The 27,642-nt window shown below is 38.0% G+C and overlaps 1 protein-coding gene across 1 annotated transcript in view; it reads right to left on the bottom strand.

The window, feature by feature from the left end:
* Cnbd1 (cyclic nucleotide binding domain containing 1) overlaps nucleotides 1–27,642 on the bottom strand; it is a 362,101-nt gene that overhangs the window by 286,516 nt on the left and 47,943 nt on the right. The window contains exon 4 of the mRNA XM_036179374.1: nucleotides 9,230–9,385. Within this exon, the coding sequence (XP_036035267.1) occupies nucleotides 9,230–9,385 (156 nt within the window). The remainder of the gene's footprint in view (nucleotides 1–9,229; nucleotides 9,386–27,642) is intronic.

Consider the following 27,642-nt stretch of genomic DNA (forward strand, 5'->3'; position numbering starts at 1 on the left):
GACGCTTGTTCTTCGGCTGTTTTTGTCCATTGTTCTGGTCATAGCCACACAAAAGCACCTAATATAGGCATTTAAAAAAAGCACACACCCAACTTTGCCTGAATGGCAAGAAATAGCAGTGCAATAACTCAGACCTTAGGGTTCCCCACCCTTTGTTATCCTCTATTGTTTCCATTAGATGAATTCAATTCATCAAGGAAGAACAGTAAATGCAGGTGACATAAGCCATCCTACTGGAGCATAATTCAGGGTAGAGAAGGGTCAAGAGCTATTTGTGTGTCCTGTAGCATGAATCTTAAAATGTCTTATTAATAAAAACAAACCTGGAGCCAAGTATTGGATTGAAGGCTGAAAGATCAGAGAAAAAGAACCAGCCACAGCTAACCTCGCCTTGCCAACTTCTCAGCTGATCCTGTTTCCTCAAACTGGAAGCTTCTGAGTCCTCATCCAGAATGAATCTCAGCTGAATTGCTGCTGAAAGCCTAAAAGTTTAACCAGGCTCTAGTTCCTGGTTTTCACACCTTATATACCTTTCTGCTTCCTGCCATCACTTCTGGGATTAAAGGTATGTGTCACCATGCCTGGCTGTTTCTGGTGTGGCTTTGAACTCACAGAGATCTGGATGGATCTGGGCCTCTAGAATGCTAGGATTAAAGGTGTGTGTGCCACCATTTTTTGGCTTCTATGTCTATCTAGCAGCTGTTCTGTTCTCTGACTCCAGATAAGTTTATTAAGGTGCACAATATATTGGGGGACACAATATCACCACAGTGTCCTACTATGTGTATAGTTCTATGCATTTAGGTACTTCCTGTGAATGTTCCTGAAGTCTTATAAAGCACTCAGAATTCGATATATTTAACATACTTTTAAATGATAAAACTCAGACAAGATACATTATTTTCTGTCACGGTTCTACACAGAGCCAACATTACAAGGTATGGGGAAATTGCTAGAAGCAAACTATTAAAAAACGTGAAAACCATTTTATCACAACAACTGCTTAATTTCTTCAACATTGCAATTAATATATAGCTACAATAAATGAATATAACATATGATAAAATTATCATTATTCCCAGACAACTATTTTAAATGATTAAAAGAAAATATATGTAAATATATTACAATAATATGTGTTCATTAAGGCAGCCATTTACAAATACACAGGGGCCTAGTTAAATAGCTTTACATATATTAAATATGCTTAAAGAATATAATAAGCAAATAATCATATTCTTAGCTGAGGGCTTATATTGACTGCAAATTTAACAGATTCTAGAATTACCTTGAAGAAAAATCTGAGCATATCTGTGAAGGATTATCTTGATTAGGTTTACTAAGGTCAAGGTCGGAAGGGTCACCCAAATGTGGGTGACATAACTCACTAGGCTGCTATCCAAGCCTGAATGACAATGAGGAAGCAAAATCAGCATACGTATCTACTACTCTCTACTTCCTGACTAGAACAGTCTGGCGGTGGAAGGCAACCTTGGCAGGTGGGAGCAAAGGGGCCCCAGGAAGTCACACCATGCAACAGAGCTCTTGTGGGAGGTTTACTGGGGGGAGGTGCAGAGGGCAGCAGAAAGCAGGAAGGGCTTTCTGTCACATGGTAGACTGCTCTACTTGGTGGCTGTGGTAGCTACAGTGTCCTGCTAGGTCCCCGAGAGCAGGCCAGTGTAAATGCCTGAATGCCAAAACTGACTGTGAATGTACCAGAAGGAGCGGCCCCAAGATACCCGTGCCATGCCTTTCTTGACACCATGGACTTACCTTCTGAACTGTAACCTGAAATAAACCCTTTATCCCTTAAGTTGCTTTTGTCAGGTATTTTATGACAGCAACAAGAAAAATAACTAATACATCGTAATATTCAAAATTATAAAAGAGAATTGTCTTTTAAAAGTATAAAACTACCTGGCAGAGGTGGCACATGCTTTTAATCCCAGCACTTGGGAGGCAGAGGAAGGTAGATCTCTGAGTTTGACAACAGCCTGGTCCGCAGAGCAAGTTCCAGGACAGTCAGGCTATACAGAGAAACCCCGTGTCAAAAAATTTTTTAAAAAGTAAAAAAAAAAAAAAAAAAAAAAAAAACACAAACTAAAATTATTCTTAAATTCACATGAAATTGACTTAAAATTCATTAAACAGAATAGTTAATCAAAATATATAATAAATTTATAATATAATAAATTATAACACAGATGAGTAATGAGGGGAAGGCCTAAAAATAAAGCATATTTATGAATATTTGAGGCATTAAGAATAATTTTATTGCTTTTTTTTTTCTTTGGAATAGTAGTATTTGATTTTATCCCAGGTCACTGGGCTATCTAGTCCCAGGTTTTTGGTCACCCAAGCAATGTTAGACATGAGTTGCTGCATGTGGAATGGTCCTTATGTCAAATCAGGTATTGGATAGTTACTTCCATAAGCTTTGTGTTACCATTGTCCTAGTATATCTTGATGGCAGAAAGTCACTGCAAATCAAGTCCTACCTTCTGCACAGTCTGAAATGGTTGAAGGATTAAAATATTACTTCCAGTAAAACTAATTTTTATGTCTTTATTATTAAAAGAATTTAAAAACTTTTATCAATTTTTCTACAGTATGCCTCTCTCTCGTGTGTGTGTGTGTGTGTGTGTGTGTGTGTGTGAGAGAGAGAGAGAGAGAGAGAGAGAGATAGAGAGAGAGAGAGAGAGTCCTATTGTTCATTTGTCAGCATTACTCTTTTTGTTCAAGACAGCTTTCATTACTGGGAACTTTTGTGCTTTCCTATGAACTTGAAGACTTTTTTTTGTAATGATGACATTGGGATTTTGATGGGGACTGCATTAAATCTGTAGATCACATTTTGCATTTTCATTGTATTATTTCTGACAGTCAGATGATGTGGGAGGGGTCTTTCCATTTCCCAATGTCTCCTTCAATTTATATTATCAGGCTTAAGATTCATACTGTAGGAGTTCTTCATTTCCTTGGTGAAGCATGATCCAAGATACTTTTTGAAATAATTGTGAACAGAATTGTTTTCTTCTTTTCTTTCTAGTATGTTTGTTATTGATTTGGCTATATTGACTTTGCAGCCTGCCCCCTTTGCTGAAGGTGTTTATTGGCTCTAAAAGTTATCAAGTAGGGTGTATATAGTCTATCACATATAATATCATGTCATCTGCAAATAGGGATAATTTGAGGTTTTCCCTTTTCTATTTGTATCCCTTTATTTCTTGCTCTTGTCTTATGGCTTTAGCTAAGACTGTATACAATAAACTACAGAGTAGAAAGAAAAGACACTCTTGTCTTAGTCCAGACTTATTTAAACTGTTTTTAGTTCCTCCCTATGTGTTATAATGCTGTCTATAGGTTTATCATGGATGGCCTCAACTGTATGGAAGCATGTTGTTGCTACTCCCAGTTCCTTCACAACTTTCCTCATGGAAAGACATTAAACTTTATCACAGCTTTTTCTGCATCTATGGATTTGAACATGTAGTTTCTGCCCTTGATTATTGTTAAAGTGATTCATCATGTCTATGAATTTTTGTATGTTGAACTATCTTTGCATCCCTGGAAAGAAATACAAATGGCCAATAAACATATAAAAAATGTTCAGCATCCTGCCATCAGAGAAACGGAATAAGGCGCCATACTTGTCAGAACAACTCTCATTAACTAGCAACAGAAAATGCTGGTGAGAATATTGGGGGAAGTGAAACCTTATACACTGCTGGCAGAATGTATACCCAAGCAGACAATGGAAAATCAGTATGGGGTTTTCTCAAAAAATCATAAACTAGAATTCCTCTGCTGCACCTTTTTCATATATAATTAAAAGATTCTAAGATAGCATGACACAGAAACACTGGCACATCCATATTTATTGTAGCACTATCCACAATAGCCGAGCTACAAATCATGAATGCATATAGGAAACACAAGGGACTACAAACTACAGTATCATCCATGCAAATGAAGACTTGTACAGCAAGTAACCCTTGAAGACATGAGGGCCCAAAGAATAGATATTTAGTGGATAAAAGATAGAATGACAAATAGGGGTTGTTTTGTAAGTTATTAAAGGCAACCAACTAGTTTGATACCTTTGTGCAGATAATTCTAAAGTTGACCTCAAGACCATGTAGACCCATAGTCTACTAGAAAGAACCACATGACACATGATTTTCTAGGTTTAATATGATATGGATGTGATTTTCTAAGTCTTTCTAAAATTTATTTTGAATATCAAAATGACCCCCAATAGTACAAAAGCATGCTCATATTTGTAAACACAGTTATTTGAATGTAAACTAAAACTACTCAAAAAGTTAGGGCTGGCTCACAAGAAAACTTAAAATATTTGTGAGAATAAGTGAGTACATTAAGAAGGCAATTAAAAATTTTGTCAGACATTACATTTTTAAGAAATCATATGATTGTGATGACTTACAGACAGCTAATCATTACAGCTAATCTGCACACATGATTTTGTGTCCCATGTGTTGTTGAATCTGTAATAAAATACATATTAAAACCTTCCAGTGAGGCCATAAAAATCTGATGTCATAGTATCTAATGTGTGCTTTCTATTGTGTTTATACTTTTAAAGCATTTCTATGAAAATATTCTAACTTGAAATGTAGAAAGTGAGTCCATGAAACCAAGAAAGTTAAATGTTACTTTAAAATACAATCTAAAACAATACATTAATAGAGTTAATGTGTGTTATTAGAAATGTTATGGTAGAAGACCTTGTTTATTCCTGAACTACAGAAGACTGGTTCAAAGATGGTTTTTAAAAAGCTCATTCATATATGAACAACTATAATATTAAACATTTTGAACTATAGTATGAAAATGCCACAGTCAACTTTGTAAACTAATATAAATACATGACAAAGACATAAGAGCTATCATTTGTTCATCTATCATAATGGAAATTTATATATTCTGTCTTGAGAGGGGAATTATCTTGAGATAGTAGCAAATTCTTTATAATTCATTCATGGAAATTATGTAGAAGACAATTTTGACTCATTTGGGTCTAACAACAATAATGATAGCATGAATTTATGGCTTTTATAGATTAGTAAACTGAAAACTAAGAGGTAGAATTTTCTCAAAGTTTGCACAGTTCAGAGAAGTCTGGTTCACGACCTGGATTTTTCTGATCACAGGACAAACTGACTGCACTTGAATACATCCCAAGTATAACTATGGCTCTTGCTGCTACAAACAGACCAAGATGCAGTGCTGTTCTCTTCCATAATATCTATATGATGCTAAAGAGTGAACATTTCTGTTCTTCGTTACCTCATCCAAAGGAATTGTCTTCTTTTAATCACATCCCTATAGCATCTATGATCATGACTCTTATCATAAACATAAATAAATTCATTAACTCAGCTTAAAATGAAGATTCTGTTTTCTATTTTCTAGGTGAGAGCCTTCCCAGCCTATCTCCAAGCAGCTTTACTCCAAATGTGGCATTTCCACAAAACTGAGAGCTCCATGGCATTTTCCTCTGATTGGTACATAGCTTTGAAGTGTTATCCCAGACTGAGTGAGGTTCCTCGTCTTATAAGCCACTTCACTGGAGGACAGTGGGAGAACCAGGCTGCATTTGGATTTTATACAGCCCAATTCTAAAAGGCAAATGCACTGATTTCTTTCAGGGAGTGAGTCCTCCGAGTCCTTCCTGAGAAGTGGCTCTGCGTCACTGCTCTGTCGAAATGTAATGATCATCAGATGCCTCATTCCCTCGAAGGAGGTATCTTTAATTGGAGAAAGTAGATGAGATAGCAACTGGGCCAAGTTTTCTCTAAGGATCTCGGACTGCTTTCATAATCATTTTTTAATTCCTGGTACCTCCCTCTTCTCACACCATCTCCAGGCCTATATAAGTCACTTTTTAAAGATTTAGCAGATTATAAATAAGTTGTTTTCTACAAGGTATTTCATAATTACATTTTAAAAGGTGGTGATGTTATAGTCAATGTCATTAAATATGAGCATTGAACAGTATGAGATTAATTCCCTGCATTCTCCATAGAAAAGAGGCTACAGTCATTCCTCACATAGTACAGCTGGACAGCCCACCCTGAATCTCCTCATAGCAACCATGTTGACCACAGATACATGAACCGATGACATTCCACCAACATTAAAATCCCACCACTGCCTATGACCACTTCTTGATGATCGGGTTCCTGAGGCCTTCTGAGGCCTTCTCCCTCTCCCCAACCCTCTTTCCCTTTTCTTTTCAGGAAAGTTATCTCCTTGCAGGTCATTGTGTTACAAACCATGCTATAGACCCATTCTCTCACACTAGTTTCTTTTGCACAGAGTACACTTATCTGAGACATTAAGTTGGTTACTACCTTCTTATTTCATAAAATATCACATCCTGACACCCTACAGAGATTTTTCACTGAATGTTTCCACCAAGCTCTATCTCCTGAAGCTGGGTTAACTTTCTCCTAAGTCCTCATCACTGCCATAGTGCACAGTATACATTATCACTTATATTTAAGAATATAAACTCCACAGAAGGTAAAACATAATATGTTTCTGAAATTCCAATGCCGGAAAAATTACTAAAAAAGGACTCAAAAGCTTATGTTGAATTCACTCACAAATGGATTAAATTATAATTTTGCACAATTTCCAAAGTTGTTTAGAAGATCAAAATTGTTCACAGCTCCTAATTGTATTTGTTGTTCAATGCTTACTCCTTTTGAGATGTGTTTTCTTTTGAAGTGTTTCCCTTTGCCAATTATATATAAACTCAGTAAAAGTACTCATCAGAATGTACTGTCTCTTTAATTTTTCTCTAAGGAATGGGTACACGAGCCAACAGCAAGCCTGTTTCCTACTAACTACCAATCAAATGGCTCAATTCTGAACTTTATCTTGAGAAGACCTATGATTATAAAGCTCTTAGCATCTTCAGTATGCACTTATTTGCCACTGTGGGATAACTAACATTTTCTTATTTTTCTCATTCTTGTTTTTGGTTGTTGTAGTTTTAATAAACCAGCACTGGTTCTTAATGTAGAGTTCAATGCCTTAACTATCATGTAGTCAGTGTAATATGCTTTACAAAACAAAATTTAACACAAAGTCTCCAAGCCACTACTCTATCCTCCTCCTCCTCTCTCCCGCACATTGCCTGACAATTGACTTCCAATGTTGCACCTCTCACATAGGTCCTCAGTGGTGCAACCTCAGTGATTTTGATGTCTGCTAATGACTTTTATGTTTCAAAGCCATCTTTCTGCATCAGTACTAAACTCAAGCTACCAACTTGAAGTAGAGGTTATGAAGTCAGTGTGATTAAATATCACATCAAGTTACCAACCTTCAATGGATTTTCAATATTCTCAAGAACATTTGCATTTCTTTGAAAGTAGCTATGGTAACTCAAAATTAATTTTTATTTACTAAAATTCAAACAAAGGATTTTAGAGAGTGTAAGGTAGCTAGTTTTAAAATTCTGTTAACTTGCACCACTAAAGCAACCTATCAATCTATCTGATATTGGTTCTGTTAGTCAGAAATAAACAAAAGGCTATAGACCTGACAATTTATCCACCAATAAACAAAATTTAGTTAAATTAGTTTTGTATTTTGCATATAAGGCATCCAACTCCATTTCAAATATAATTAACATGAAACTGTTGATGTTCCTAAATGTGGCCAACAACATTAAAAGAACTACTCACTCTTGTCTTGTCTTGAGTCTACACCTTTGGATGTAGAATCAGAATTGGAGGCTTGTGCTCAACTATTAGAATACAGCAACAATTATGGGATTGTCTCATACAATTTTTCATTTTACCAGAATAAAAGAAACACAGACTCAGGCCCATGAGGTGGCTTAGCAGGTGAAGGCAGTTGTTATGTAAGCATGATAACCAGAATTCCATGTGAAAGTATAACCCAGGTGAAGATCAATGGAGTAAATCAACTCTACAAAGCTGTACTCTGGCCTTTAAATGGCATGTACCCCTCTGCAACAATAATTAATTAGTTAATTAATTAAAATTTTAAGAAAGACACACAGACTCTTCATTTCTGGCTTTAAAAAGGTAAACACTCATATTAGGTGACAGAGTGAGAAAAAGCTACAGAGTGAAGATGTGGACTGTGGAAAACTAATGTCCCTGCTGAGAGCCAGAGAAACAATGAGGGTATCAGCTCCTCAATTGTAAGGAATTTAAGATTCCTCCAGCAACAACATAACCATGGAAGAAGATTTCTTCATATAGAAATGACGGCTCACTGCACACCTTGGTTGAAACTTTGACATATTAAGCAAACCAGATACTCTATGTCTAAAGACATTACAATGAAAAAGAAAAACACACAAAAAGATATTAAAATGCACATTATTCAAGCCACTAAGTTTATAATAATTTAATATACAACAACAAAACAAATGTTCTAGTATCAACAGGCAAGGAGAAAAGGTACATCCTCTAGAAGAGCTAAGAGAGATTTCAGCACACCTATTGTTCTAACGACTCATCACAACTGTCTCAAAAAACTGCCATGAGAACTAGTTCAGAAATTCCATTTGTATGCATGTATGTAGAAACATATCGGTATGTAATAATTAATAAAAAGGAGGCCATGAATTTGAGAGAGATCTAGGAAAGGTAGAAAAGATTCAGTGGAAGGAAAGAGAAGTAGTAAGTGATATAATCATATTGTAATCTCCTCATTTGCTTCCCTGTTCCTATTTTCCTCCCTCTCCATTTCTCTTCCTTCTACCACTAAGCAGTTGTGTCCCAATTGCAAGACAACATGCTCAAAGAAATGAAATGTAATAAAAGTTAAGTGTGTTTAAAGGCTCTGTGATGGGAAAGACAGTTTAAATTCTGTGGAAAGCCATTGAATAATTAAAAACTAATAAAATCACAAAACATTTTTTTTATGTGACATCAGTATACGGCACATGTTTTTCATGCAATGTAAAATTGAAATGAGGAGCCACAAGCTTAGCAGTATATAAATTGCACATCATGAAGGCTGAGTTCATGAAGGTTGTTGTCATTTCTGGAAAGTCTCCAGACTTTCCATTTCTCCTAAATTCATCAGTCACACCAAGTCATGAAAAATGCACGTGTTTGCAAACAACTAACTAAAAACAAACAAACAAACAAACAAACAAAAAAACTTAGTCACAATAGTCTTTAGTGACATAAATTTTACCATTAAGAATACTCACAGTTTCTTTAAGATAGCTAGGAACTCTACAAACTTCAATGAAGAGATTTCTTCATCATAAAGACTAGGGCCACCACGTGCTTTTCTGGCATACACAGCTATGTTGTGTGACTCAGGAGGTGGGAGTTTCTTTTCCTCTGTCTTTCCAGAACATTTTCTGAACAAGGAAACAATATTAATAATGTTATCATTACCATGCATAAAAATTTTACATGGAGTTCTACTTTACTCTCAACTGTAGAAATACATGGTTTGATAATATTATATAACTCAATTTTACAAATTCACAACCATCCTTCCCTTTCCACACAAAAAAAGAAAGGAAGGAAGGAAGGTAGGAAGGAAGGAAGGAAGGAAGGAAGGAAGGAAGGAAGGAAGGAAGGAAAAAAGGAAAAAAGAAAGCTCCAAAGTAGTACATGGCAAGAAATAAACCCAGAGTTAAAACCAATGAAACAGAAACAAACAAAAATACAAAGAACTAATAAAACAGAATAAAACAGAGGGTTGATTCTTTGAAAAAAAAATAAATAAAATTGACAAAAGCTTGTCCAAGTTAACTAAAAGTTTGAGAGAGAATATCCAAATTAACAAAATTAGACACAAAAAAAAGGAACAAAACAAATACCAAGGAAATATAGAGAGACAGGACATGCTTTAAAAACCTGTACCCTACTAAATTGGAAAATCTGAAAGAAATGGATAATTTGCTTGATATAAAATACAGAAAAAATTCAAGATCAGATATGTAATTTAAGAAGATCTGTAACTCTAAGAGAAGTAGAAACAATAATTAAAATTCTCCTAACAACAAATAAAAATGCCCAAGGCCAGATGACTTTAGAACAGAGTTCTATAAGACTTTAAAACAATAATTAACGCCAATACTCCTCAAAATTTTTCACAAAATAGAACAGAGAAAAACACTGTCTAGTTCTTTTTATGAGTTCATGGTTACACTGATATCTAAATCACGTAAAAACCTAACAAAGAAAGTTACAAACCAAGTTCCCATATGAAAATATATAAATATTTTCAGTAAAATGCCAAAACCATGAACATGTTAGAAAGATTATCTTCCATGGTCAAGTAGGCTTCAATCCAGAGATGCAGGATTGGTTCAACATATATAATTTAATAAATATAATCCACCACACAAAAAGACAAAAAAAAAAAAAAAAAAAAGATCATCTCATTAGACCAGAAAAGACCTTTGACAAAAATCCAACCCCTTCATGATCAAAGTCCTGGAGAGACTAGGGATATAACAGACATACTTTAAACAATAGAGTCAGTTTAGTGAAATCCCACAGCCAACATCATCTTAAATGAAAAGGAACTCAAAGCAATTGCACTAAAATTAGGAATAAGACAAGGATGTCCACTTTCTCCACACCTCTTCAATATAGTACTTGAAGTCTTAGAGCAATGAGACAACTGAAGGAGATCAAGTGATAAAACTGGGAAGGGAAAAAGTCAAAATAGCTATCTGTAGATGATATGTTTGTATATGTAAGTGACACTTAAAATTCCACCAGGAAATTCCTATAGCTCATAAACACTTTCAGCAAAGTAACAGAATACAAAATTAATACACAAAACCGAACAAACTTCTTATACACAAATAGCAAACAGATTAAGAAAGATTCAAGGGAAAAAATACCTTTTCAATAACCAAAAATGAAAGAAGGGAAGGAAAAAACAAATAAGGAGAGAGAGAGAGGGAGGGAGAGGGAGAGAGAGAGAGAGAGAGAGAGAAAATATGAATGAAGGAGGGAGGGGAGGGAGGAAGGGAGAGAATGAGAGAGGGAGGGAAAGACCTTGAGTAACTCTGACAAAGCAGGGAAAGACTTGCATAGCAAAAGCATTAAAACAATGAAAACAGAAACTGGAGAAGATGTCAGAAGACAGTAAGATCCCCCATGTAATCTACAGATTCATTGCAATCCCCATCAAAATCTCAACACAGTTCTCCACAGAACTTGAAAGGAGAATGTTTCACTTTCATATAGAAACACACACACACAAAGACACACACACACACAAACATGCTAGCTAAAACATTCCTGCATAATAAAAGAACTGCTGGAGGTATCAGTGCTCCCAGTTACAAAGTGTGCTACAGAGCTGTAGTAATAAAAACAGCACAGCACAGTATTGGCACGAAAAAAGACATGTTAATCAAGTGAAAGGCCCAGACAGAAGTCCACATACCTATGTCACCTGATTATATATACATATACATATACATACACATATACATATACACCCACAGGATAAAAAGACAGCATCTTCAGCAAATAGTGCTGGTCAAACTGGATGACTTCATACAGAAGGATACAAATAGATCTATACTTATTACCCCACAAAAAAAATCAACCCCAAGTTCATCAAAGACTTCAACATGAGGCCAAATATACTGAATCTGGTAGAAGAGAAATTGGGACATAGCTTTGAACTTATTGGCACAGAAAGAAACTTTCTGATAGCACAGACATTAAGAACAACAATTAAAATGTAGAACTTTATGAAACTCTAAAGTTTCTTTAAGGTAAAGAACACCATTATTTAAATAAGGCAACAAGCTATGGAACGGGAAAAGGTTTTGTTTGTTTGCTTTTTTTTTTGTTTTGTTTTGGGCTTTTTGTTTGTATGTTTTTACCAACTACACATTGAAAAGAAGACTGTCTTAGCTAGAGTTGTTATTGCAATGATGAAATACCATAACTAAAGTAACATGGGGAGGAAAGCGTTGATTCTGCTTATGCTTCCATATTTCAGTTCATCATCAAAAGAAATCAAGCAAGGCAGGAACCTGGAGGTTGATGCAGAGGACCTAGAGGGGTGCTGCGTACTCTCTTGTTCCTCATAGCTTGCTCATCTTATTTTCTTTTAGAACCCGGAACCACCAGTCCAGTGATAGCACTACCCACATTGGGCTGGATTCCCCTCCAATCAATCACTAATTAAGAAAATGTTCTAGGGGCTGGGTATTTAGCTCAGTGGTAGAGCGCTTGCCTAGCAAGCACAAGGCCCTGGGTTCGGTCCTCAGTTTTGGAAAAAAAAAAAAAAAAAAAAGAAAGAAAGAAAATGTTCTGCAAGCTTGTGTGCATCCTGATCTTATGGAGGTATTTTCTTAGTCAAGATTCCCTGCTCCCAAATGACTTTAGCTTGTGTCAAGTTGAAATAAAACTATCCAGCACAATTGATCCCTTTTCAACTTGAAATACAAACATATCGTTATTAAGCTGCATCCTTTCCTTTTCACATGTATCTTCAAGATCTCATATTCAAAACATAATATGACTTTAAGAGGTGGCAGCTAGAAATCAGCCAGGCAGAGGCCACAGGCCTGCCTGCCACTGGGTGCCACTATAATGAGCAAGTATGTGGCAGAGAGATGAAAAAGAAAGAGAAGCAGAGTGGTTTAGCTTCTGTGGAGAGAGGTAGAGCTAGAGACAGAAATAGAGATGTGACAGAGGTGAGGAACAGGTTTATGTGAGGGGCCTGTGCTACCAATGGGGGCCATGGTGACATCTGGGCCCATGCTGCTGCTAAGGGCCATGTCTGCATTGATGGTCCTATGCTAGCTGGGGTCTATAATGTCTGTGACCCATGTTACCACCAAAAGCCATGTGGACACCAGTAGTCTGGACTGCCACTTAAGTCCATGTTGATGTCTAAAGGCTGAAATGAGCTGACCCTGCATCTCACAGGCCACTGCAGTAGGAGAGCTGGCTCCCTCCAGTGGTGTGGGCATGCTACATACAGCTGACCTCACACTTCACAGGAGAGCTAGCCCTAATGGTGAGGGTAAGGGAGATCTGGCCCTACCCTTCATGGGGTAGGAACAGGTATTCCAGGTGGAGGTCTAGGCTTACCAGCTGAGATACCACCCAAGCCCACTTCCAGATCTTTAAGTTGGTATACCCCAATATCTAACCCATTTATGACCTGCTAGAGCAATGAAGGGACCAGTAATGTGGAACCATAGCCATAGGATCTCCATTACTCAAGGCAACATCAGGATACCCAAGAGGAGTCACAGTGAGGAGTCCAATAGTGATATGCAGCAGGAGCCAGAGGCCTTGAACCAGACCAGTGTCTCTTTGCAGTGATCATTTACAAGGAAAGCTGTTGGGCAAAAGGAGAAAGACACACTGCAGTTCTCAATGCCACTATGACAAATAATGGAGAGGTGGGAAAGGAGGAGGAGGGAAGTTATTTTTTAAATTTTTATTTCTATTTTTTTCTTATTGTGGGGAAGCTACAAGAGTAGAGGGTGGTAATGGAAGGACTGGGAAATGAATGGGATTGGGGTGCATGGTATGAAATTCCCAAAGAATCAATACAAAAAATTAAAGGAAGAGTCCAACAGTCTTTACACATTGAAAGTTCAGTCTTTAAAATATCCAATCCAAGCTCTTCAAAAAAGGTCAGTCTTTGAGCTGTAAGGTCCTGTGAAAATCAAAATTAAGTTAAATACTTTCTTCACATAGGAAGAACCAGGGCAAAATTACAATCTGAGCAAAGCAAAATGAAACTCCAACAGTGTAAATATCTCAACATCCTGTTATCTGGGATTCATTCAAGATCTTCTGGGCTCTTCCAAGGTGCTTGGGTAACTCCTCCAGTTCTATCCTTTGTAGCACACACAAGCTACTTTCTAAGTTGGAGCCGGCTCCACTTCACTACTACTGCTGTTTTCGGTGAACTACTGCTATTCTTGGTGGGCATCCATGACACTGGCATCTCCAAAATCACCGAGGTTCCTTGCTGCAACTGGGCAAGGAACTTTTTTACCAGTAGCCTCTCCTGGGTTCTCTTCATGGAATCCAGCCCTACCACACAGTACCAAGTACTGTTAGTTGGTTTTACTCTTTTGCTCTTTATAGTTTGGGGGTCTTTGCTCTTTTGGGGTGCCTACCACCAGCTCCCAAATAAATCACACACAGAGAATTACTCTTAGTTATAAATGCCTTGGGTTAGCTAATTTTTTTGCCAGTTGTTTTTTTTTTTAACTTTAAATTATCCCATCTACCTTTTGCCTCTGGGCTTTTTTATTTTCTTACTTCTATATATCTTACTTTCACTCTTACTTCATGGCTAGCTGGTCCCTGATGTTCTTCTCCTTGATTCTTCCTGCTCTTTCTTCTTTTCCTCCCAGATTTCTCCTATTTTTTTCTCTTTGCATGTGAGCCCCGCCTATCTTTTCTCCTGCCTTGCTATTCGCCATTCAGCTCTTTAGTAGACAATCAGATGCTTTAGATAAGCAAAATAACACAGCTTCACAGAGTTAAATAAATGCAACATAAAGGAATGCAGCACATCTTTGCATCTTTAAACAAATTTTCCACAGCATAAACAAGTAGAATACATCTTAAAATAATATTCTACATCAGCCAAGATTTAGCAACTCTCCATGACCCATTAATGCCTACAAAACTAGCACTTCTGTGTGCTGACTCTCAGGAAACACTTCACAGAAGCTTTCACCTGAGTGATGCTGATCTATTCTTAATTACTGCTAATTTCTCAACTCCAGATGATCAGCATTGAGTATTCCAGCAAAGCAAAGGTCTAACTTTAGTAGTTCTGGTATCTTGTTAATCATAGCTGATTCTTCAGCCCCAGCTAACTAGGACCACAGAGTATTAATTCAAAATAACAAATGTCACCAAGAAAATCTTTAAACTTTCCTCTGAACTTTACAAGCCAGGCCTCCATCATTTACATTGTCCACAACATTCTTTCTTCCAAACTACTACAGAACAGGTCACTAAAGCATTAAACACTCAATGGTTTTTCTTGCACAAAGTTCCAAAGTCCTTCCATGACTCTCCTCAAAATAACCCTGCCATGTCTGTCATAGCAATACCTCACTCATAGTACCACTTGTCTTAGTTAGGTTTACTATTACTGTAATGAAACATCATAACCAGAGAAATTTGAGAATGAAAAAGTTTATTCTGCTTAACCTTCCACATTGTAGTTCATGATTAAAGAAAGTCAAGGCAGGAACTCAAGCAGGGCAGGAATATCTTACAGAAGCATTTTCTTAACTGAGGTTCCTTCCTGTCAGATAACTTTAAATTGTGTCAAGTTGACATAAACTATCCAATGTAAAAAGGACTCAAAAATATGGACATCAAGAAAACAATTAAGAAGTGGAGTAAGTTCTAAATAGAATATTCTCATATAGCTGAGAAGCACCAAAGAAATATTCAACATCCTTTGTTATCATCCAAATGCAAATAAAATCTTCTTTGAGATTTCATCTTACACCAGTCAAAAAGACCAAAATCAGCAAAACAAATGATAGCTGGCAAGGATGAAGGATAAGGAAAAACACTTAGCTATTTCTAGTAGGAGTACAAACTTGTGGATCCACTGTGGAAATTAGTGTGGTGGTTTCTCAAGATCAGAATCACTATACCTCAAATACGGACCACTCTTGGACATATACCCAACAGACTCTACATCCTACTACAGAGACACCTGCTCAACCATGTTCATTGCTGGTTTATTTAAAATAATCAGACATTGGAAACAAATTAAATGTTCATCAATGGATGAATATATGAAGAAAATGTTAATCTTCACAATGGATTATTACTAAGATGCTAAAAATTGAACCTATGAAATTCTCAGTTAAATGGATGGAGATTGAAAAACACAACCCTGAGGAAAGTAACTCAGACCCAAAAAGACAAACATAGTGTATACTCACTTACATGTGGATGTTAGTACTTATGTCTTTGATAAGCAGGCTACAATCATCATAACCACAGAGGTTAGGTATAGAGTAAAGGAGAAGAGAATGGTTGGATCATCCTAGGAGGGGGAAATAAAAGAGATAATGTGAATGTATGGATGAGTGGTACTAGAATGGGAATATCAAATGGGGAGTGGGGAAAAAATTGGTGAACAAGGGAATATACAGCTAAAACTAAGGAACATTTGAGAGATCATATAAAAATCAAATACTGTAGAAGCTTCCTAAAATACATTCATATATGAAGGGAATCTAAATGGAATCATCACATAATGGATGAGATGTAACCCTACCTGGACATCATTTATCACCAAACAAAGCTTCCAGTTCTGGAACTGGTGTATATCTAATTGAATTTTTGGGCAAAAGGATCCCATGAGAATCCTCAAACAACCTTGGCTATTGCCAATGATATTCACTGCTCTCCACAAATTGATAAGAGCCTACTGCTGAAAAACACACCTCCACAACTCAATTAACATGGAGAAGCCAAGTTATTGGCTACCTAGAGTCTTCACCTCTTTATGACTAATGTTCATGTTACTGGAAAGTACTCTGCATAGTCCCAAAGGAAAAATGTAACACCAACCCAGCTACAAACCCTTCAATCTGTAATGGTGACCTGTCAGCAAGATGCACTTGTTCAAAACTGGAACAAAACTTAAAGGACTAACCAAAAAATGTCTGATTGGATTTAAGGATCACTCCATGTGATGTTTTGAAAGAAAATGGCCCCCAAAGGAAAGGGCACTATTAGGTATGGCTTTGTTGGAAAAGGACTTTGGACAGGCTTTGAGGTCTCATATATACTCAAGCCACACTCTGTGTTTCAGACCACTTCCTGTTGCCTGTGAGTCAAGATGTAAAAACTCTCAGCTCCTTCTCTAGCACCATGTCTGCCTGCATGCTGCCTTGCTTTCCACCAAGAAAATAATAGACTAAACCTCTGAACTGAAGTGATCCACTACAATTAATTGTTTTCCTTTTTTAAGAGTTGCCATGGTTATGGTGTTTCTTCACAGCAATAGAAACTCTAAGATACTCCATTAATTGGAATCCATCACTAACACTGCTTAGGTAACCAACATCCTGAGACTAGATAAGCCAATGGAAAATCATATATTACTGTTCTATTAAAGGGATACAACAATAAAAGGACTCCTAACAATATTCTGCTGTACATATAGATGTGTGCCTTGCTCAGCCATCATCAAAGAAGCTTCCTCCTGCAGTAGATGGGAACAAACAGAGACTCACAGTTAGACAAAGTGCAGATATTGAGAGACCTTGGAAACTCAGTCCTGAATAGGATGTTTTCATCAAATCCTTACTATCAAGGATCAGGAAACCCTGAGAAAATGGGGGCAGAAAGAATTTAGTAGACAAAAGGGCTAGAGGACACCAAGGAAACAAAGCTTTCTAAACATAGCTAGACCAAAACATATATTAGCTCACAGAAACTATGGCAACATGCTCAAGGCCTGCACATGTCTGGCCTACATGGGCCCCAGTGAGGGACAAATAGAGAGGAAATAGACAAAAGCCTCCATTCCTAACTCAGAAGCTATCTCCAACTGACAGCTACTCACAAAAGAAAAATTTATTTTCTCCAAGGAAGTCTCACTGAGTATGCAAACCACACTTAAGGCCAGGCCTAGTGCCTGGGAGGAGATGGCAAAGACAAAACCAACTCAACTGCAGTTCATATGTAAAATGAATTAAAAAAGAAAGAAAGAAAGAGAGAGAGAGAGAGAGAGAAAGGAAGGAAGGAAGGAAGGAAGGAAGAGAAAGAAAGAGAGAGAAAGAAAGGGAAAAAGCTAACTTGATAGCATTTTTGAAGATTCTATGTCTTAAAATGCTTTATTAGGAGTTCTTTCTTTTTTAAGTTTTTTTTTTTTTAACCTCATTGGTCCTTTGTGTATATATAATGTGTCTGGTTTTGTGTTTTTATGGGATTACTGTATGTGTGAACATGTGTGCCATTGCATCAGTGTGTTTCTTGAACTTTTCCTTTGGCTCTTTTTCTTCTGTTTGTTTGTTATATCCTATTGTGGTTTGGTTAGTTTAGTTTTATCTTATTTTACTTTTTCAGATGTCTATATTCCAATGAGTGAGATAAAGAAAGGGTATGATTTTGGTGAGTGAAGAAGGACAGATCCAGGAGAAGTTGAAGCAAGGAAAACTGTAATCAGAATGTATTATATGAAAAAAGTCTACTTTCAATAAAAATTTAATACTGTTTAGATTGGGTGATGGTTCAGTGGATAAGAGCACTTGATGCAGAGACAAGAGGATCTGAGATCATATTTCCAAGACCAGTTTAAAAGGCCAGGCAGGGTGCTGATGCCTGACATCATAGCATTGAGAGGCTAAGGCAGAAAGATCCAGGGAGCCTATCAGGTTTTTCTGGCCAAAAAAAAAAAAAAACAAAAACAAAAACAAAAACAAAAAACCACCTCATCATTAAATTAGAATAATCCCAAATTCACACTACTTCTGTGGTTGATGCTCAAATTATCAGAGCTGAACATGACTATCTGTTGTTTTGCATCAAATACTGTGGCTGCAGCCGGCAATTGTAATTTCACAGCTACCAGCAGTGATTTGGCCCTACAGGCCACAGCCAGGAGGGAATTCTGTTCCCTCAGGCACCAGCTCTATCATGGCCACCAAAGGAAACTTTATCTAGCTCTCTGTCCTTCTATAAAACTCAAGATTCGGGGTTGGTAAAGACCTTTTCTCATTCTGTAGGCTGTCGCTTTGTCTTGTTGACCGTGTCCTTTGTTCTACAAAAGCTTCTCAGTTTCAACAGGTCCCATTGATTGATTGTTTCTCTCAGTGTCTGTGCTACTGGTGTTATATTTAGAAAGTGATCTCCAGTGCCAATGCGTTCAAGAGTACTTCCTACTTTCTCTACTATCAGGTTCAGAGTAGCTGGATTTATGTTGAGGTCTTTGATCCACTTGGATTTAAGTTTTGTGCACGGTGACAGATATGGATCTATTTGCAGCCTTCTACACATTGACATCCAGTTATTCCAGCACCATTGAAGATGCTTTTGAGGGCTGATATCCAGAATATATAAAGAACTCAAGAAATTAGACATCAAAATGCCCAACAGTCCAATTAAGAAATGGGCTATAGAACTAAACAGAGAATTCTCCACAGAGGAAGTTCAAATGGCTGAAAGACATTTAAGGAATTGCTCAACATCCCTAATTATCTGGGAAATGCAAATCAAAACGACTCTGAGATACCACCTTACACCTGTCAGAATGGCTAAGATCAAAAGCACAGAAGACAGCTTATGCTGTGGAGCAAGGGGAACTCTCCTCCACTGCTGGTGGGAATGCAAGCTTGTACAGCCACTTTGGAAATCAATATGGCACTTCCTTAAAAAATTGGGAATCCATCTCCCCCAAGACCCAGCTATACCACTCTTGGGCATATACCCAAGGAATGCTCAATCATACAACAAGGGCATTTGCTCAGCTATGTTCATATCAGCTTTGTTTGTAATAGCCAGAACCTGGAAACAACCTAGATGCCCTTCAACTGAAGAATGGAAAAAGAAAATATGGTACATATACACAATGGAGTACTACTCAGCAGAGAAAAACAATGACATCATGAGGTTTGCAGGCAAATGGAGGGATCTAGAAAAAATCATCCTGAGTGAGGTAACCCAGACTCAGAAGGACAAACATGGTATGTACTCACTCATAGAAGGATACTAGATGTAAAACAAAGATGACTAGACTGCTACACAATTCCAGGGAGGCTACCTAGAAAACGGGACCCTAGGAAAGACCCAAGGATCACCCAATGACAGATAAATGGATGAGATCTACATGAACAACCTGGATTGCAGTGGGAGTCATGAAGGGCAAGATTTGAGGGAAAGAAAGCTTAGGGGAGCAGGAGATCCCAGCTGGATCAAGAACAGAAAGGGAGAAGGAGGAATAACAGACCAGGATAAATGAAGACCACATGACAACAGGAATAGGCAGTGTGCTCCAGAGGTCTCCAGAAATCCACAATGATATATCCTCTGTAGACTGCTGGCAATGGTCGAGAGAAATCCCGATCTGACCTAGTCTGGTGATCAGATGGCCAAACACCCTAACAATCATCTTGGAACTCTCATCCAATAACTGATGGGAGTGGATGCAGAGATCCTTAGCCAGGCCCCAGATGGAGCTCCAGGTGTCCAACTGTCGAGAAAGAGGAGGGTCTGCAAGAGCGTGAATTGTTGAATCCAAAATTGCAAAAAGCACAGGGACAAATAGCCAAATGAATAGAAGCACATGAATTATGAACCAAAGGCTGTGGAGCCCCCAGCTGGATCAAGCCCTCTGGATAAGTGAGACAATTGAATAGCTTGAACTGTTTGGGAGGCACCCAGTCTGTGGGACCAGGATCTGTCCTTAGTGCATGAGCTGGTTTTTTGAAACCTTGGGCTTACACAGGGACACTTTGCTCAGTCTGGAAGGAGGTGACAGGACCTGCCTGTACTGAATCCACCAGGTTTAAATGAATCCCCAGGGGTGCCTTGATCCTGGAGGACATGGGAATGGAGGGGAGGGGCTGGGGGGAAGGTGGGGGTGGGGGCAGGAGAGGGGAGGACAGGGGAACCCATGGCTGATGTATAAAATTTAAAACACATAATAATAAAGAAAAAATAAATATAAATATGAAAATAATTAAAAAGGAAAAAATAAAAACCACTGTAGATTTAAAAAATAATAAATAAATAAATAAATAAACAAACAAACAAACAAACAAATAAATAAATAAATGAACAAATAAATAAATAAAACAAAAAACTCAAGATTCAAAAATTGAGGAGAAATCCTGCTAGTTCAGAGAGGCTGAATTGCGAGTAGCTAACCTTCTTCCATTGTTTAAGTCTCTGGAAGACAGCCTGTTCTGCTCAGCCCCAACTTTAGAACACTCCCTACACTTAGTTCCTCCCTATCACTTCCTGTCAGCTAGTTGCTGACTCAGCCTCTTGACCGCAGGTTAATTTTATTTAATAAAATAAATATTAACACATCTCTGCATCATTAACAAAAGCGACAGAAGCAAATGTAATACACTTTTACACAGTTAAAATAGTATTTCACAATACCTCTCTCATAAATGTAATCTATATTTGATTTGTTTGTTCAGAGATTTTTTTTTATATTTCCTCAATAAAAAAACTAAACAAAGCACTCCACAGAGCATGTTCACTGTGGTACAGTTTATAATACAGGAGATATTATCAAGAGCTGTCAAAGCATAGACAGGTGGATCTCTGTGAGTTCAAGGCCAGCCTGGTCTACAGAGTGAGTTCCAGGAAAGGCGCAAAGCTACACAGAGAAACCCTGTCTTGAAAAACCAAAAAAAAAGAGCTGTCAAAACATATTTGACACAAAGTACTTAAAATTAACCAACTGATTTTTTTTCCCCTCTTGAATGTTCTAAACCTTCATGACCAGTAGTCATGGTTTCCAACAGTGTGAAATTTCAATTATTTCATGGATCTTTCTCTGTATAACTTCACTTATAAAATTTTCTACAACTCAAAGTTAGAATGTCTCTATCATGCAGAACAACTCAAAACTTATCAGCCCCTATACCACATGCTTCTAACCAAAACCACCACAACAGAAGCAAATGTACTTTTTGGCACAATTCACCTTTCTCATTTGTAGTCTCATTAAAAAGGCAAACATGTTTTTAAAGAACAGGAAGTAAACTTTCTTGAATCTTCTATCTCCATGCAAGGAAATCTAACCCATATAGGCAATTCCTAAAAACTACCATAATGTACTAGTCTATTCTAAGCTTCATTTTTGCATAGGAATGTATTTGATTTTGGGCACTATGGTAGTTTGAATGGAATTGGTCCCTGTAAGCTCACAGCGAGTGGCATTGTTAGGAGGTATGGCTTTGTAGGAATAGGTATGGCCTTGTTCGGGGAAGTGTGGCACTGGGGAGGTGGGCTCTGAGGTTTCCTTTGCTCAAACTTTGCTCACTTCCTGTTGGCCACAGGTCAAAATGTAGGACTCTCAGCTCCTTCTCCAGGACCATGTCTACCTGCATGCCACCATGTGGCAACATAATGATAATGGACTGAACTTCTGAAAATGTAAGCCAGCTCCAATTGAATTTTTCCTTTATAAGAGTTGCTGTGATCATGGTGTCTCTTCAGAGCAATAGAAACCCTAACTAAGACAGAACCAATGAACAACATAAGAGCTTCACTAAGGCACTTAGTGACATTTCTATAAACTTCAATAAAATAAAGTTCTTAGGAAAAAAAAAAAACATGCTTAAGATTCTACAAAGCTGGAGATGGATAGATGGCTCAGGGGTTAAGAACACTGTCTGCTCTTGCAAAGAACACAGGTTCAATTCCCAGTACCCACATGGTGGTTCACAACTGTCTGTAACTACAATACCAGGGGGTCCAATAAACTCTTCTAGACTCTGAAGGCATTGTATTTATGTGGTGTACAGACATATATGCAGGCAATCGCTTACACATATAAAATAAAAATAAATCTCAAAAATATTGTCAATATTCCACAAGATTGACTGATTAGAACTTTTCAGTTATATAGAGTTGAAATATGGCATATCCAGAGCTAAACTATCCTGGGCTAACTCTACTTCCACTAATAGCCATTCATTGCCTATCTATATTCTGGCCTGACATCTTTTCAGTTACAAAGTAAAACCTTTAAAATGGATTAACAGAAGACTAGCTTCCACAAACCCAAAAGTTTAAAATGTGATTAGATAATATTGGAACTGTTAGCAATGACAGTAGGGTTTGAGCCTTCTTACTGTAATCTACTCAATAGATGTTTTCTCCAGTATATATGGGAAATTTTCTGATTTATGGGAGTGTGTGTGTGTGTGTGTGTGTGTGTGTGTGTGTGTGTGTGTGTGTGTGTGTTAGACCTGGTCCCACAGCTTTAATAAGGCCACTCCTCTCTGCACTTCTGGCTGGAACAGAGACCTAAGAAACAATCTGTGCTGTGAACTGATAGTTCTCGACCTGCCTGACTTCTTCACACTCTGTGTCTTATCTGTTTCACTGAACTAAATCCCATGATGTGAATCATTTTACCTCCCCTAAATGTTATAAAAAGTTGACCTTTCTTTTATTTTGAGATCGATAAGGAACTCCTCAGAGAGAGTGCCCAGGCATGAGGTCTGAGATGAAGATTGTCCTCAGAAAAGACTCCTCTAGCTTACCTGTGCCATCCTTTCATAGTGTTGGCCTTCTCTCTCCTAGTATTCTCATTTTTCTTTTTCTTTTTTTTCATTTTTAGGTAAAAGAGAAGATTCTACTGTATCCCATCTGCAGTTTTCCCTCCTCCCCCTCCTCTGACAAAGCTCCTCTCTCCTATTGAAAGTGAAACCTCTCCTTCCTGTTAAGTCCTCATCCTGCCTAGGGAGTCTCCATATATGATACAGTATCTGTCTAGTATCTCCCACCCAGCTTGAGGCCAGTGTGGCCTGGACAAGCTCTCATTCTAGGAAACCATGCTGAAGGGATTGTGTCAACTGTGTCAGCTTCGTTTGCAGACGGCCTGCACTTGCTTTATTTTGTTCTTTGTTTAACAGTCTATGAAAGAACTTTCATGGTTATCAAATTGCTTAAGTGTTAGAACATGTCATTCAGAGCCTCATGAATCCATGTTGCCTAGCATGACCCCTTACGTTTGGCTCAGGGTAACCCCTCTCTCAGTCCCTTTGAGATGAGAGGTGTATTGTGTAGCACTTCCATTTTATTCTGTTCATAAAAAATTCCAAGAGATCTAAATGTCTCTTTTCTCTTTCCTTATTTCCAGTCACCACACCCATCTCAGAACTCAGGGGACAGATTATTTATACTTTTTATTTTTCAAAAAAGGACAAAAATTCCTGGTAACAAGTACTAATTGAACACATCTAATATCAACTAAAATTGCCTTGCCAATATTTGGATAATCAACAATATCACCTGTGGTTTTCTTTGATCTCTTGGCCAACTATTAGTTTTCCTGAAACTTGAATGTCACTAATTGAGTTAAGACTTACTTGACGGAGTTGGGGATTTAGCTCAGTGGTAGAGTGCTTGCCTAGCAAGCGCAAGGCCTTGGGTTTGATCCTCAGCTCAAAAAAGAAAAAAAAAAAAAAGACTTACTTTAGGAACTAGTGGGAACCCATGAAAGTTGAATCAATGGCTGTGTGGCCTGCAAGGGACTGAACCAGATGCTCTGCATGGAGAGACAATGGTGTAGCTTGATCTGCTTGGGGGCCCCTGGCAGTAGGATCAGAATCCATCCCTGGTGCATGGGCAGGCTTTGTGGAGCCCACTACGTATGATGGGACACTTAGTGCAGCCTTGAGGCAAGGAGAGGGGCTTGTACTTATTACTGGATGTGCCTTCTGATGGGAGGCCTTGTTTTCTTGTTGGGGGGGGGAGTGGGAGTGGGTTGGGAGGGGGACTGTGGGGGAGTGGAAGGAGGGAAGAGGGAGATCTTTGGTGTGTAAATGAATGAAAAATTTTTTCTTAATAAAAACAGGAAAGAAAAGAAAAAAAGACTTGAAGTTCCTATACACTCTCTGATCTAATGTAATGCCACACTTCTGTCAGCTCCTTTGGCATGCAATCCCTACAATTATCACTCCTTACCAAGAGCCTGTCAACACTGCCAAGCTCTGATGTAGGGATCCTAGCTGGGTAGCATTTAGTTCACAGTTGCTGCTCAGTATGCATTGTTCAAACGCATAGATAAATGATAAGGTATTATCATGTGATCTCTTTTCAGGTAGTGTGATAATATAATTACTGTGGCTCTAGCTTTTTTTTTAATTCAAAGGAATAATCTCATTTAATAAACCTCAGAACTTCAGAGAAAATATGGATTCTGTGATCACAAACAGGCAGTATCTATTATGCTAATTTAAGATATATATGTGACTTTAAACAATCCCATGGTTAAACATTTACTAATGATCCTAAGGAGAGGTGCAAGGTATCGTGAAATAAGCAGTCTTTGAAAATAACTGTATTGCATAAGTAATTTACACAAGATGGAGGTTATGGGGATGCATTAAAAGATACAAGCTTTCAAAGCAATTCTATAGATATTCAAATCTTCCAGTCGATCAGAAATTATTTGCTTCAGACTTCCCTTACTTCATTTCCAAATATTTGTCTTTATTTTCTAACATTCTCTACAAGTCACACTTTTAGAAAAAAAATGTATTCAAAAAATGTGTTCAAGGCTATAGGTTCACAAAACAAAATGACTGTCTTGAAATGCTTTTAGGAAACTTATACATAGTATATATTAATATATTATACCAAATATATTAATATAATATAGAAGTACAAGTAATGTATTTCAGATAAGTCATTTGCCATTTTAATTCACATGAAACTGCATGTTTACTGATACTGATTATACCAAGTAGATTTCTGAGTCCCAATTCAAATAACTGTGTTATTCTAACCATTAGGGCCTTTAGTTCAAGCTTAAGTGACTATTCTTCACTTTGACATAGTTGGACAGCTTGGAAGTGATGGGTAACATGGCTGACTGAGCATTCAGAATTGCAGGACCATGTGACATATACCCAAAAGACCTCTCTACAGGTTGAAGTTATCGTTTGCAGATACTGTAGAAGTGATCTGAGCTCCAAAGAGCAAAGCAAAATGCCAAAAAGACTTTTGTTCTTTCCCAAAATTATATAGTTAAAAGTAATATAACACAGAGTAAGAAAATTATTTCAAAAAATAGTGCCACCGAATGGGTAAGTTGTAAACCTGGAAACTGATGTGGAATATTACTTTAACTGGGCAAAGATGTGTTGTTTATGCTGCATTTGTTTAAGATGTAAAGTGTGTTGCTTTGCCTGCCTAAGGCACCTGATTGGTCTAATAAAAAGCTAAATGCCCAATAGCTAAGCAGTAAAAAGATAGGTGGGGCTGGCAGGCAGAAAGAGTAAGTAGGAGGAGGAATCTCAGCTTGAGAAGAAAGAATGAAGAAAGAACAAGGGAGAAAAAGAGGGAGATGCCCAGAACCAGCCAGGCAGACATGGAGTAGGACGTACAGAATGAAAGAAATATAAAAAGTCTCAAGGCAAAACATAGATGAAGAGAAACAGGTTAATTTAAGATACAAAAGCTAGCTGGACAAGCATAAGATAAGACCGAGCATTTATAATTAATAATAAGTCTCTGTGTCATGATTTGGGAGCTGGTTGGTGGCTCAAAAGAGAAACCCTGCTACAGGAAACTTCTATTTTCCAAAGGCTGCCTTGGACTTTCTTTTCTTTACATGAACTTATGTCTAGTTAATATGAGATAACTCAATCTAGCTGGACTTTATTAAAACATTCTTATGGGTAAAAACTCCAAATTTCCTTGTGGTATTAAATGCAATGTGTGGTTAGATACCAAATTTAATAAAAATACAGTCTTTCAGTATCCATGGGGACATTGTTCAGCAACTCCTGGAAATAGCAAAACACCACATCCAACTTCTCCATCCAGCCAGAGCCTATAAATCTTGCAACAGGGTATGCCAGATCCTCCTCTTCATATACCATCTCAAACCCTCCATATATAGCTTGGGTCCAGCTATAAGTACTCTAGCTTATTATGGATAGTCTTGTTTACAACACTACCCCAACCTCTAGGTTCTGGCCAGGCCCCTTGGAGACTAGCCACAAGAAACAGACTCTTTTACATAATACCCAACCTCACCATTCAGCCATGTTTTGTACTTGCTCCAGGGTCTAACTGGGTGAGTCTACCTGTTTCCCCTCTCCTTGTAATATCTCCAAGCTTTAGACCTATCTTCAAACTCCAGGCTGAGACCAGGATGCATCTCTTCCATGCCAGCCCTGGCCACTATGTCTACCTGATTTCATTCCACCTAAGGTATCTTGAACTTTTAGGTCTTACCTGGCACAATTCATATTTTGTGCTCTGTTCCAGGCTGATATGGCCATATCAGACACAAAACTAACAATGAAAGAAGTTCTTAGTCCCATCACAAAAATACAAATAATATGAAAGATCAAAGCATATTCATGTGTACACACACACACACACACACACACACACACACACACACACATTAAGAAAAGGAACTCCCATCTGGACCAGAGGTGAGTGCCTGAGATCATACCCAGGGAGGCCTGCCCCTAGGTCCTATCCCTGGGCACCAGCCATTCTGGGGAAGACACACCCAACTTGGCCCCAGTTTCTGGCCATCCAGCAGGAGGCACCCTGGGAGAAGGTTCCCCTTCTCCAAGACCCCCAGTAGACCCTGCAATCTCCATGACCTGCCTCCACACCTATCTGCCCGAGACCCTCACCACTTCCTAAGACTCAGAGACCAGCCCCCAGCTCCCATCCAGCCTGGAACTCACATCTGGACCAGAGAGCACTGATAAGACCAAGAACGAATCCACAAGGAAATGGGCAGCCATCAAGGCAGAAGTAAATACAACAAAATAAAGAACAATACAGCATCACCAGAACCTAGCCCTCCTCCAATAGCAAGTCATGAACATCACAAAATGGAAGAAGCAGAAGAAAGCCAACTTAAGAATAACATCATGAAGATGCCTCATGCTTATAAAGA

This window comes from Onychomys torridus, chromosome 2 (genome assembly GCF_903995425.1).
Source record: "Onychomys torridus chromosome 2, mOncTor1.1, whole genome shotgun sequence".
NCBI classification, from domain to species: domain Eukaryota; kingdom Metazoa; phylum Chordata; class Mammalia; order Rodentia; family Cricetidae; genus Onychomys; species Onychomys torridus.